We start from the raw sequence: 14,069 nt of genomic DNA on the forward strand, positions 1-14,069 counted from the left end.
GTGTGTGTATGTGTGTGTGTGTGTGTGTGCTCACAGTATGCCATCGCTCTGCCTTCCTCCAGGCAGCCTCCCTGCAAAGCAGTGTGTGTGTGTCTCCTCTTCAATCAATAGGCAACCAACATTATTCCAGCGTCATCTCCATGGAAACCAGCTCGAGCTGTAGTCGTGATTGGCCACCTCCCAGAGGCTTTGATGTGATAGGAGGACAGAATCCCTTTCTTCCCACCCCCTCCTCTCACTAACACACACACACACACACACACACACACACACACAGTTTGTCTTCTTCCTTCACCTAAATGTTGTTATATGGGAATCGGGGATTAGGCAGTTCATTGAGTCTTGTTGTGTGAGCAGTGATTTAGCAGCAGCATCAACGAGGCAGGCAGGCACAGCTGGAGACCACATGCATGTCAGCGGAGAGAGAGAGAGAGAGAGAGACTGTCTCGTCTGGTGTCGTATAGCGGCAGTGTTTCTTCTGTACTGTTTCTGTCACAGAGAGGCAGAGTCAAGCTCCTCATCTATGCAACGGACGGATGGACTGTTGATTACTAGCCGTTCCCGTTACCGTTTATGGATAAGCGACAATGACAGATCCATCCCTCTGTGGAGAACGGAGGAGTGGGGAGGCAGGAAGACGATGCAGTCTCACTCAGTCAGCCAATAGTAAGTAGGACTCTGGAATCTGCACACTTCAGTGTTCTGATCAGATCACGGGCTGTAAATGCATGATCACCGCTGGATCATTTCTACGGAAAAGGCTTCATTTGTTTGGAGTCTAGCATAAGAAGTGTATGTCGTGAATACAAAATATCCCACAGGAGTCAACTTTTTTTTGATGGAAGACGTCAGTGAGGGCATTTTTTTCATTCCCCTCTAAAAGTTGTCATTTTAAAGGAGTAGCTCTCTGGGTTTTATCTTGAGCTGGTTTTGTCCTGGTAATGACGCTCCCTTGTTGTAATGAATATTTTATTAAAGGAACAAAACAGGGCAGTACCAGCTTGTGCTATTTCTGTCACTGTTAAATCGACATCTGAGGGGACAGAATAGCTACAGTAAGAAACTGTATTGTGTTACTGATAAGCCTGGTAATTACATCTTAAATTCAGCCCAGCTTACTGATCCTATCGCTTTGGTGTTGGATACTTAACCTCAGCCCAGACCAAATTACTACCCATACCCCCCCCCCACTCTCCCTGAAGAGAGAGAGAGAGAGAGAGAGAGTTGAGGGGGAGCGAGGGAGGCTGTGGAAAATAAGGGCAGAGAAAGAAGTCAGGGTGACATTTATTTATTTTCTCTTTTGAAGTCAACTCAGCGGCGACTGATCCGTGATAATTTCGACCCCCTCCATCACAGACTGATGTATGACCTGTGCACCAGGCCCGAGCAGCCGCCGGAACCCGAACTGGAGCAGCCTGTGTCTGCAGCGGATACAGACATGGAAGGGAGACGCTGTGGAGAGGCTGAGGCCCCAGGACAGCAGAACCTAATACAGCAGGACAGGGATACTAAGACAGAGGAGCATGGTAATAATACTACTACTACCAATGGGGACTCAATGGACAAGACAAATCTAGACACTACCTCTACCACTGTTACTGCCCCTGTGACACCCAAGAGGCACAACTCACTTTACAAGGACCTCAACGACTGCGAGGTGGGAGGGTTTCGCAAGGTAAGTCCTGGAATAAAGGATGTTGTGGACACTGGACCTGTAGGACACTGGACCTGTAGGACACCCTAGAGCATTGAGATACCGCTGCAAAGTATTGGCTGTTACATGCTTGGATGGTCTGTCATTTAGATTGAACTGCAAGTCTGATTGCTAGTCTGACGTAGGTTGCCGTTTTTAAATGGGCCAGTTGTCTCGGAGCTCTGTGCATAGGACATTACAAAAGTATACTGGCAGTTAAGCCTATATGTTTGGGTTGTCAATGGACGTCCCATCTGATCCTGCTTGAGTTCCAGTCTGACAGCCAGTATGATGCAGGTTGGCTGTAGTTTTCTCCTGCTGTTTTATGTGGGTCAGTGCTATCGTAGGCAGATCTGTTTAGCTCGTCTGTCAATGAATGAACTGTCACTTGTGCTGGTGTGGTGTGGTTTGATGTGGGCCAGTACTGGTGTGGTTTGATGTGGGCCAGTACTGGTGTGGTTTGATGTGGGCCAGTGCTGGTGTGGTGTGGTTTGATGTGGGTCAGTACTGGTGTGGTTTGATGTGGGCCAGTACTGGTGTGGTTTGATGTGGGTCAGTACTGATGTGGTTTGATGTGGGCCAGTACTGGTGTGGTTTGATGTGGGCCAGTACTGGTGTGGTTTGATGTGGGTCAGTACTGGTGTGGTTTGATGTGGGCCAGTACTGGTAGTGGTTTGATGTGGGCCAGTACTGGTGTGGTTTGATGTGGGCCAGTACTGGTGTGGTTTGATGTGGGCCAGTGCTGGTGTGGTGTGGTTTTATGTGGGCCAGTGCTGGTGTGGTGTGGTTTTATGTGGGTCAGTACTGGTGTGGTTTGATGTGGGCCAGTACTGGTGTGGTTTGATGTGGGTCAGTACTGATGTGGTTTGATGTGGGCCAGTACTGGTGTGGTTTGATGTGGGCCAGCACTGGTGTGGTTTGATGTGGGTCAGTACTGGTGTGGTTTGATGTGGGTCAGTACTGGTGTGGTTTGATGTGGGCCAGTACTGGTGTGGTTTGATGTGGGTCAGTGCTGGTGGGTTTTGATGTGGGCCAGTACTGGTGTGGTGTGGTTTGATGTGGGCCACTGCTGGTGGGGTTTGATGTGGGTCAGTGCTGGTGGGGTTTGATGTGGGCCGGTACTGGTGTGGTGTGGTTTGATGTGGGCCAGTACTGGTGTGGTTTGATGTGGGTCAGTACTGGTGTGGTTTGTTGTGGGCCAGTACTGGTATGGTTTGATGTGGGCCAGTACTGGTGTGGTTTGATGTGGGTCAGTGCTGGTGTGGTGTGGTTTGATGTGGGTCAGTGCTGGTATGGTTTGATGTGGGCCAGTACTGGTGTGGTGTGGTTTGATGTGGGTCAGTGCTGGTGTGGTTTGATGTGGGTCAGTGCTGGTGTGGTTTGATGTGGGCCAGTATTGGTGTGGTTTGATGTGGGTCAGTACTGGTGTGGTGTGGTTTGATGTGGGTCAGTACTGGTATGGTGTGGTTTGATGTGGGCCAGTACTGGTATGGTTTGATGTGGGCCAGTACTGGTGTAATTTGATGTGGGCCAGTGCTGGTGTGGTGTGGTTTGATGTGGGCCAGTGCTGGTGTGGTGTGGTTTGATGTGGGTCAGTACTGGTGTGGTTTGATGTGGATCAGTGCTGGTGTGGTGTGGTTTGATGTGGGCCAGTACTGGTATGGTGTGGTTTGATGTGGGCCAGTACTGGTGTGGTTTGATGTGGGCCAGTACTGGTGTGGTTTGATGTGGGCCAGTACTTGTGTGGTTTGATGTGGGTCAGTACTGATGTGGTTTGATGTGGGCCAGTACTGGTGTGGTTTGATGTGGGCCAGTACTGGTGTGGTTTGATGTGGGTCAGTACTGATGTGGTTTGATGTGGGCCAGTACTGGTGTGGTTTGATGTGGGCCAGTACTGGTGTGGTGTGGTTTGATGTGGGCCACTGCTGGTGGGGTTTGATGTGGGTCAGTGCTGGTGGGGTTTGATGTGGGCCGGTACTGGTGTGGTGTGGTTTGATGTGGGCCAGTACTGGTGTGGTTTGATGTGGGTCAGTACTGGTATGGTTTGATGTGGGCCAGTACTGGTGTGGTTTGATGTGGGTCAGTGCTTGTGTGGTGTGATGTGGGCCAGTACTGGTGTGGTGTGGTTTGATGTGGGCCAGTGCTGGTGTGGTGTGGTTTGATGTGGGCCAGTACTGGTATGTTTTGATGTGGGCCAGTACTGGTGTGGTTTGATGTGGGCCAGTACTGGTGTGGTTTGATGTGGGCCAGTACTGGTGTGGTTTGATGTGGGTCAGTACTGGTATGGTTTGATGTGGGCCAGTACTGGTGTGGTTTGATGTGGGGCAGTGCTGGTGTGGTGTGGTTTGATGTGGGTCAGTACTGGTGTGGTGTGGTTTGATGTGGGTCAGTACTGGTGTGGTGTGGTTTGATGTGGGTCAGTACTGGTATGGTGTGGTTTGATGTGGGCCAGTGCTGGTGTGGTGTGGTTTGATGTGGGTCAGTACTGGTGTGGTGTGGTTTGATGTGGGTCAGTACTGGTGTGGTTTGATGTGGGCCAGTACTGGTGTGGTTTGATGTGGGCCAGTACTGGTGTGGTGTGGTTTGATGTGGGCCAGTGCTGGTGTGGTGTGGTTTGATGTGGGCCAGTACTGGTGTGGTTTGATGTGGGCCAGTACTGGTGTGGTGTGATTTGATGTGGGCCAGTGCTGGTGTGGTGTGGTTTGATGTGGGCCAGTACTGGTATGGTTTGATGTGGGCCAGTACTGGTGTGGTTTGATGTGGGCCAGTACTGGTGTGGTTTGATGTGGGTCAGTACTGGTATGGTTTGATGTGGGTCAGTACTGGTTTTGTTTGATGTGGGCCAGTACTGGTGTGGTTTGATGTGGGCCAGTACTGGTTTGTTTTGATGTGGGCCAGTGCTGGTGTGGTGTGGTTTGATGTGGGTCAGTACTGGTATGGTTTGATGTGGGTCAGTACTGGTGTGGTTTGATGTGGGCCAGTACTGGTATGGTTTGATGTGGGCCAGTACTGGTTTGGTTTGATGTGGGCCAGTGCTGGTGTGGTGTGGTTTGATGTGGGTCAGTACTGGTATGGTTTGATGTGGGTCAGTACTGGTGTGGTTTGATGTGGGCCAGTACTGGTATGGTTTGATGTGGGCCAGTACTGGTTTGGTTTGATGTGGGCCAGTGCTGGTGTGGTGTGGTTTGATGTGGGCCAGTACTGGTGTGGTTTGATGTGGGCCAGTACTGGTGTGGTTTGATGTGGGCCAGTGCTGGTGTGGTGTGGTTTGATGTGGGTCAGTACTGGTGTGGTTTGATGTGGGCCAGTACTGGTGTGGTTTGATGTGGGTCAGTACTGATGTGGTTTGATGTGGGCCAGTACTGGTGTGGTTTGATGTGGGCCAGTACTGGTGTGGTTTGATGTGGGTCAGTACTGGTGTGGTTTGATGTGGGCCAGTACTGGTGTGGTTTGATGTGGGTCAGTGCTGGTGTGGTTTGATGTGGGCCAGTACTGGTATGGTTTGATGTGGGCCAGTACTGGTGTGGTTTGATGTGGGCCAGTGCTGGTGTGGTGTGGTTTGATGTGGGTCAGTACTGGTGTGGTGTGGTTTGATGTGGGTCAGTACTGGTGTGGTGTGGTTTGATGTGGGTCATTACTGGTATGGTGTGGTTTGATGTGGGCCAGTACTGGTATGGTTTGATGTGGGCCAGTACTGGTGTGGTTTGATGTGGGCCAGTGCTGGTGTGGTGTGGTTTGATGTGGGCCAGTGCTGGTGTGGTGTGGTTTGATGTGGGTCAGTACTGGTGTGGTTTGATGTGGGCCAGTGCTGGTGTGGTGTGGTTTGATGTGGGTCAGTACTGGTGTGGTTTGATGTGGGCCAGTACTGGTGTAGTTTGATGTGGGTCAGTACTGATGTGGTTTGATGTGGGCCAGTACTGGTGTGGTTTGATGTGGGCCAGTACTGGTGTGGTTTGATGTGGGCCAGTACTGGTTTGGTTTGATGTGGGTCAGTGCTGGTGTGGTGTGGTTTGATATGGGCCAGTACTGGTGTGGTTTGATGTGGGCCAGTACTGGTGTGGTTTGATGTGGGCCAGTGCTGGTGTGGTGTGGTTTGATGTGGGTCAGTACTGGTGTGGTTTGATGTGGGCCAGTACTGGTGTGGTTTGATGTGGGTCAGTACTGATGTGGTTTGATGTGGGCCAGTACTGGTGTGGTTTGATGTGGGCCAGTACTGGTGTGGTTTGATGTGGGTCAGTACTGGTGTGGTTTGATGTGGGCCAGTACTGGTGTGGTTTGATGTGGGCCAGTGCTGGTGTGGTGTTGATGTGGGCCAGTACTGGTATGGTTTGATGTGGGCCAGTACTGGTGTGGTTTGATGTGGGCCAGTGCTGGTGTGGTGTGGTTTGATGTGGGTCAGTACTGGTGTGGTGTGGTTTGATGTGGGTCAGTACTGGTGTGGTGTGGTTTGATGTGGGTCATTACTGGTGTGGTGTGGTTTGATGTGGGCCAGTACTGGTATGGTGTTTGATGTGGGCCAGTACTGGTGTGGTTGTGATGTGGGCCAGTGCTGGTGTGGTGTGGTTTGATGTGGGCCAGTACTGGTGTGGTTTTGATGTGGGCCAGTACTGGTGTGGTTTGATGTGGGCCAGTGCTGGTGTGGTGTGGTTTGATGTGGGTCAGTACTGGTGTGGTTTGATGTGGGCCAGTACTGGTGTAGTTTGATGTGGGTCAGTACTGATGTGGTTTGATGTGGGCCAGTACTGGTGTGGTTTGATGTGGGCCAGTACTGGTGTGGTTTGATGTGGGCCAGTACTGGTGTGGTTTGATGTGGGTCAGTACTGGTGTGGTTTGATGTGGGCCAGTACTGGTGTGGTTTGATGTGGGTCAGTGCTGGTGGGGTTTGATGTGGGCTAGTACTGGTGTGGTGTGGTTTGATGTGGGCCACTGCTGGTGGGGTTTGATGTGGGTCAGTGCTGGTGGGATTTGATGTGGGCCGGTACTGGTGTGGTGTGGTTTGATGTGGGCCAGTACTGGTGTGGTTTGATGTGGGTCAGTACTGGTGTGGTTTGATGTGGGCCAGTACTGGTATGGTTTGATGTGGGCCAGTACTGGTGTGGTTTGATGTGGGTCAGTGCTTGTGTGGTGTGATGTGGGCCAGTACTGGTGTGGTGTGGTTTGATGTGGGCCTGTGCTGGTGTGGTGTGGTTTGATGTGGGCCAGTACTGGTATGTTTTGATGTGGGCCAGTACTGGTGTGGTTTGATGTGGGCCAGTACTGGTGTGGTTTGATGTGGGTCAGTACTGGTATGGTTTGATGTGGGCCAGTACTGGTGTGGTTTGATGTGGGGCAGTGCTGGTGTGGTGTGGTTTGATGTGGGTCAGTACTGGTGTGGTGTGGTTTGATGTGGGTCAGTACTGGTGTGGTGTGGTTTGATGTGGGTCAGTACTGGTATGGTGTGGTTTGATGTGGGCCAGTGCTGGTGTGGTGTGGTTTGATGTGGGTCAGTACTGGTGTGGTGTGGTTTGATGTGGGTCAGTACTGGTGTGGTTTGATGTGGGCCAGTACTGGTGTGGTTTGATGTGGGCCAGTACTGGTGTGGTGTGGTTTGATGTGGGCCAGTGCTGGTGTGGTGTGGTTTGATGTGGGCCAGTACTGGTGTGGTTTGATGTGGGCCAGTACTGGTGTGGTGTGGTTTGATGTGGGCCAGTGCTGATGTGGTGTGGTTTGATGTGGGCCAGTACTGGTATGGTTTGATGTGGGCCAGTACTGGTGTGGTTTGATGTGGGCCAGTACTGGTGTGGTTTGATGTGGGTCAGTACTGGTATGGTTTGATGTGGGCCAGTACTGGTGTGGTTTGATGTGGGCCAGTACTGGTGTGGTTTGATGTGGGCCAGTACTGGTGTGGTTTGATGTGGGTCAGTACTGGTGTGGTTTGATGTGGGCCAGTACTGGTATGGTTTGATGTGGGCCAGTACTGGTGTGGTTTGATGTGGGCCAGTGCTGGTGTGGTGTGGTTTGATAAGGGTCAGTACTGGTGTGGTGTGGTTTGATGTGGGTCAGTACTGGTGTGGTGTGGTCTGATGTGGGTCAGTACTGGTATGGTGTGGTTTGATGTGGGCCAGTACTGGTATGGTTTGATGTGGGCCAGTACTGGTGTGGTTTGATGTGGGCCAGTGCTGGTGTGGTGTGGTTTGATGTGGGCCAGTGCTGGTGTGGTGTGTTTTGATATGGGTCAGTACTGGTGTGGTTTGATGTGGATCAGTGCTGGTGTGGTGTGGTTTGATGTGGGCCAGTACTGGTATGGTGTGGTTTGATGTGGGCCAGTACTGGTGTGGTTTGATGTGGTTCAGTACTGGTGTGGTTTGATGTGGGCCAGTGCTGGTGTGGTGTTGTTTGATGTGGGTCAGTACTGGTGTGGTTTGATGTGGGCCAGTACTGGTGTGGTTTGATGTGGGTCAGTACTGATGTGGTTTGATGTGGGCCAGTACTGGTGTGGTTTGATGTGGGCCAGTACTGGTGTGGTTTGATGTGGGCCAGTACTGGTGTGGTTTGATGTGGGTCAGTACTGGTGTGGTTTGATGTGGGCCAGTACTGGTGTGGTTTGATGTGGGCCAGTGCTGGTGTGGTGTGGTTTGATGTGGGTCAGTACTGGTGTGGTTTGATGTGGGCCAGTACTGGTGTGGTTTGATGTGGGTCAGTACTGGTGTGGTTTGATGTGGGCCAGTACTGGTATGGTTTGATGTGGGCCAGTACTGTTGTGGTTTGATGTGGGTCAGTGCTTGTGTGGTGTGATGTGGGCCAGTACTGGTGTGGTGTGGTTTGATGTGGGCCAGTGCTGGTGTGGTGTGGTTTGATGTGGGCCAGTACTGGTATGTTTTGATGTGGGCCAGTACTGGTGTGGTTTGATGTGGGCCAGTACTGGTGTGGTTTGATGTGGGTCAGTACTGGTATGGTTTGATGTGGGCCAGTACTGGTGTGGTTTGATGTGGGGCAGTGCTGGTGTGGTGTGGTTTGATGTGGGTCAGTACTGGTATGGTGTGGTTTGATGTGGGCCAGTGCTGGTGTGGTGTGGTTTGATGTGGGTCAGTACTGGTGTGGTGTGGTTTGATGTGGGTCAGTACTGGTGTGGTTTGATGTGGGCCAGTACTGGTGTGGTTTGATGTGGGCCAGTACTGGTGTGGTGTGGTTTGATGTGGGCCAGTGCTGGTGTGGTGTGGTTTGATGTGGGCCAGTACTGGTGTGGTTTGATGTGGGCCAGTACTGGTGTGGTGTGGTTTGATGTGGGCCAGTGCTGGTGTGGTGTGGTTTGATGTGGGCCAGTACTGGTATGGTTTGATGTGGGCCAGTACTGGTGTGGTTTGATGTGGGCCAGTACTGGTGTGGTTTGATGTGGGTCAGTACTGGTATGGTTTGATGTGGGTCAGTACTGGTGTGGTTTGATGTGGGCCAGTACTGGTGTGGTTTGATGTGGGCCAGTATTGGTGTGGTTTTATGTGGGCCAGTACTGGTGTGGTTTGATGTGGGTCAGTACTGGTGTGGTTTGATGTGGGCCAGTACTGGTATGGTTTGATGTGGGCCAGTACTAGTGTGGTTTGATGTGGGCCAGTGCTGGTGTGGTGTGGTTTGATGTGGGTCAGTACTGGTGTGGTGTGGTTTGATGTGGGTCAGTACTGGTGTGGTGTGGTTTGATGTGGGTCAGTACTGGTATGGTGTGGTTTGATGTGGGCCAGTACTGGTATGGTTTGATGTGGGCCAGTACTGGTGTGGTTTGATGTGGGCCAGTATTGGTGTGGTTTTATGTGGGCCAGTACTGGTGTGGTTTGATGTGGGTCAGTACTGGTGTGGTTTGATGTGGGCCAGTACTGGTATGGTTTGATGTGGGCCAGTACTAGTGTGGTTTGATGTGGGCCAGTGCTGGTGTGGTGTGGTTTGATGTGGGTAAGTACTGGTGTGGTGTGGTTTGATGTGGGCCAGTGCTGGTGTGGTGTGGTTTGATGTGGGTCAGTGCTGGTGTGGTGTGGTTTGATGTGGGCCAGTGCTGGTGTGGTGTGGTTTGATGTGGATCAGTGCTGGTGTGGTGTGGTTTGATGTGGGCCAGTACTGGTATGGTGTGGTTTGATGTGGGCCAGTACTGGTGTGGTTTGATGTGGGCCAGTACTGGTGTGGTTTGATGTGGGCCAGTGCTGGTGTGGTGTGGTTTGATGTGGGTCAGTACTGGTGTGGTTTGATGTGGGCCAGTACTGGTGTGGTTTGATGTGGGTCAGTACTGGTGTGGTTTGATGTGGGCCAGTACTGGTGTGGTTTGATGTGGGCCAGTACTGGTGTGGTTTGATGTGGGCCAGTACTGGTGTGGTTTGATGTGGGCCAGTACTGGTGTGGTTTGATGTGGGCCAGTACTGGTGTGGTTTGATGTGGGTCAGTGCTGGTGGGGTTTGATGTGGGCTAGTACTGGTGTGGTGTGGTTTGATGTGGGCCACTGCTGGTGGGGTTTGATGTGGGTCAGTGCTGGTGGGGTTTGATGTGGGCCGGTACTGGTGTGGTGTGGTTTGATGTGGGCCAGTACTGGTGTGGTTTGATGTGGGTCAGTACTGGTGTGGTTTGATGTGGGCCAGTACTGGTATGGTTTGATGTGGGCCAGTACTGGTGTGGTTTGATGTGGGTCAGTGCTTGTGTGGTGTGATGTGGGCCAGTACTGGTGTGGTGTGGTTTGATGTGGGCCAGTGCTGGTGTGGTGTGGTTTGATGTGGGTCAGTACTGGTGTTGTTTGATGTGGGTCAGTACTGGTATGGTTTGATGTGGGCCAGTACTGGTGTGGTTTGATGTGGGGCAGTGCTGGTGTGGTGTGGTTTGATGTGGGTCAGTACTGGTGTGGTGTGGTTTGATGTGGGTCAGTACTGGTGTGGTGTGGTTTGATATGGGTCAGTACTGGTATGGTGTGGTTTGATGTGGGCCAGTGCTGGTGTGGTGTGGTTTGATGCGGGTCAGTACTGGTGTGGTGTGGTTTGATGTGGGTCAGTACTGGTGTGGTTTGATGTGGGCCAGTACTGGTGTGGTTTGATGTGGGCCAGTACTGGTGTGGTGTGGTTTGATGTGGGCCAGTGCTGGTGTGGTGTGGTTTGATGTGGGCCAGTACTGGTATGGTTTGATGTGGGCCAGTACTGGTGTGGTTTGATGTGGGCCAGTACTGGTGTGGTTTGATGTGGGTCAGTGCTGGTGGGGTTTGATGTGGGCCAGTACTGGTGTGGTGTGGTTTGATGTGGGCCACTGCTGGTGGGGTTTGATGTGGGTCAGTGCTGGTGGGGTTTGATGTGGGCCGGTACTGGTGTGGTGTGGTTTGATGTGGGCCAGTACTGGTGTGGTTTGATATGGGTCAGTACTGGTGTGGTTTGATGTGGGCCAGTACTGGTATGGTTTGATGTGGGCCAGTACTGGTGTGGTTTGATGTGGGTCAGTGCTGGTGTGGTGTGGTTTGATGTGGGCCAGTGCTGGTATGGTTTGATGTGGGCCAGTACTGGTGTGGTGTGTTTTGATGTGGGTCAGTGCTGGTGTGGTTTGATGTGGGTCAGTGCTGGTGTGGTTTGATGTGGGCCAGTATTGGTGTGGTTTGATGTGGGCCAGTACTGGTGTGGTTTGATGTGGGCCAGTACTGGTGTGGTTTGATGTGGGCCTTTACTGGTGTGGTTTGATGTGGGCCAGTACTGATGTGGTTTGATGTGGGCCAGTACTGGTGTGGTGTGGTTTGATGTGGGTCAGTGCTGGTGTGGTGTGGTTTGATGTGGGCCAGTACTGGTATGGTGTGGTTTGATGTGGGCCAGTACTGGTGTGGTTTGATGTGGGTCAGTACTGGTGTGGTTTGATGTGGGTCAGTACTGGTATGGTTTGATGTGGGTCAGTACTGTTGTGGTTTGATGTGGGCCAGTACTGGTATGGTTTGATGTGGGCCAGTACTGGTGTGGTTTGATGTGGGCCAGTGCTGGTGTGGTGTGGTTTGATGTGGGTCAGTGCTGGTGTGGTTTGATGTGGGTCAGTACTGGTGTGGTGTGGTTTGATGTGGGTCAGTACTGGTATGGTGTGGTTTGATGTGGGCCAGTACTGGTATGGTTTGATGTGGGCCAGTACTGGTGTGCTTTGATGTGGGCCAGTGCTGGTGTGGTGTGGTTTGATGTGGGTCAGTACTGGTGTGGTTTGATGTGGGTCAGTGCTGGTGTGGTGTGGTTTGATGTGGGCCAGTACTGGTATAGTGTGGTTTGATGTGGGCCAGTACTGGTGTGGTTTGATGTGGGCCAGTACTGGTGTGGTTTGATGTGGGCCAGTGCTGGTGTGGTGTGGTTTGATGTGGGTCAGTACTGGTGTGGTTTGATGTGGGCCAGTGCTGGTGTGGTGTGGTTTGATGTGGGCCAGTACTGGTTTGGTTTGATGTGGGTCAGTACTGGTGTGGTTTGAAGTGGTTCGATGTGGGCCAGTACTGGTGTGGTTTGATGTGGGTCAGTACTGGTATGGTTTGATGTGGGTCAGTACTGGTGTGGTTTGATGTGGGCCGGTACTGGTGTGGTGTGGTTTGATGTGGGCCAGTACTGGTGTGGTTTGATGTGGGTCAGTACTGGTGTTTTGATGTGGGCCAGTACTGGTATGGTTTGATGTGGGCCAGTACTGGTGTGGTTTGATGTGGGCCACTGCTGGTGGGGTTTGATGTGGGTCAGTGCTGGTGGGGTTTGATGTGGGCCGGTACTGGTGTGGTGTGGTTTGATGTGGGCCAGTACTGGTGTGGTTTGATGTGGGTCAGTACTGGTGTGGTTTGATGTGGGCCAGTACTGGTATGGTTTGATGTGGGCCAGTACTGGTGTGGTTTGATGTGGGTCAGTGCTTGTGTGGTGTGATGTGGGCCAGTACTGGTGTGGTGTGGTTTGATGTGGGCCAGTGCTGGTGTGGTGTGGTTTGATGTGGGCCAGTACTGGTATGTTTTGATGTGGGCCAGTACTGGTGTGGTTTGATGTGGGCCAGTACTGGTGTGGTTTGATGTGGGTCAGTACTGGTATGGTTTGATGTGGGCCAGTACTGGTGTGGTTTGATGTGGGGCAGTGCTGGTGTGGTGTGGTTTGATGTGGGTCAGTACTGGTGTGGTGTGGTTTGATGTGGGTCAGTACTGGTGTGGTGTGGTTTGATGTGGGTCAGTACTGGTATGGTGTGGTTTGATGTGGGCCAGTGCTGGTGTGGTGTGGTTTGATGTGGGTCAGTACTGGTGTGGTGTGGTTTGATGTGGGTCAGTACTGGTGTGGTTTGATGTGGGCCAGTACTGGTGTGGTTTGATGTGGGCCAGTACTGGTGTGGTGTGGTTTGATGTGGGCCAGTGCTGGTGTGGTGTGGTTTGATGTGGGCCAGTACTGGTGTGGTTTGATGTGGGCCAGTACTGGTGTGGTTTGATGTGGGCCAGTACTGGTGTGGTGTGGTTTGATGTGGGTCAGTACTGGTGTGGTGTGGTTTGATGTGGGCCAGTACTGGTATGGTTTGATGTGGGCCAGTACTGGTGTGGTTTGATGTGGGCCAGTGCTGGTGTGGTGTGGTTTGATGTGGGTCAGTACTGGTGTGGTGTGGTTTGATGTGGGTCAGTACTGGTGTGGTGTGGTTTGATGTGGGTCAGTACTGGTATGGTGTGGTTTGATGTGGGCCAGTACTGGTATGGTTTGATGTGGGACAGTACTGGTGTGGTGTGATGTGGGCCAGTGCTGGTGTGGTGTGGTTTGATGTGGGCCAGTGCTGGTGTGGTGTGGTTTGATGTGGGTCAGTACTGGTGTGGTTTGATGTGGGTCAGTGCTTCTGTGGTGTGGTTTGATGTGGGCCAGTACTGGTATGGTGTGGTTTGATGTGGGCCAGTACTGGTGTGGTTTGATGTGGGCCAGTACTGGTGTGGTTTGATGTGGGCCAGTGCTGGTGTGGTGTGGTTTTATGTGGGTCAGTACTGGTGTGGTTTGATGTGGGCCAGTACTGGTGTGGTTTGATGTGGGTCAGTACTGATGTGGTTTGATGTGGGCCAGTACTGGTGTGGTTTGATGTGGGCCAGTACTGGTGTGGTTTGATGTGGGCCAGTACTGGTGTGGTTTGATGTGGGTCAGTACTGGTGTGGTTTGATGTGGGCCAGTACTGGTGTGGTTTGATGTGGGTCAGTGCTGGTGGGTTTTGATGTGGGCCAGTACTGGTGTGGTGTGGTTTGATGTGGGCCACTGCTGGTGGGGTTTGATGTGGGTCAGTGCTGGTGGGGTTTGATGTGGGCCGGTACTGGTGTGGTGTGGTTTGATGTGGGCCAGTACTGGTGTGGTTTGATGTGGGTCAGTACTGGTGTGGTTTGTTGTGGGCAAGTACTGGTATGGTTTGATGTGGGCCAGTACTGGTGTGGTTT

The 14,069-nt window shown here is 52.2% G+C and overlaps 1 protein-coding gene across 1 annotated transcript in view; it reads left to right on the forward strand.

The window, feature by feature from the left end:
- The first annotated feature begins 272 nt into the window (after positions 1-272).
- tspoap1 (TSPO associated protein 1) overlaps positions 273-14,069 on the forward strand; it is a 228,614-nt gene continuing 214,817 nt past the window's right edge. The window contains 1 exon segment of the mRNA XM_045717400.1: positions 273-1,675. Coding sequence (XP_045573356.1) covers positions 1,361-1,675 — 315 coding nt within the window. The 5' untranslated portion in view covers positions 273-1,360.

The sequence above is a fragment of the Salmo salar genome, chromosome ssa04 (assembly GCF_905237065.1).
Source record: "Salmo salar chromosome ssa04, Ssal_v3.1, whole genome shotgun sequence".
NCBI classification, from domain to species: domain Eukaryota; kingdom Metazoa; phylum Chordata; class Actinopteri; order Salmoniformes; family Salmonidae; genus Salmo; species Salmo salar.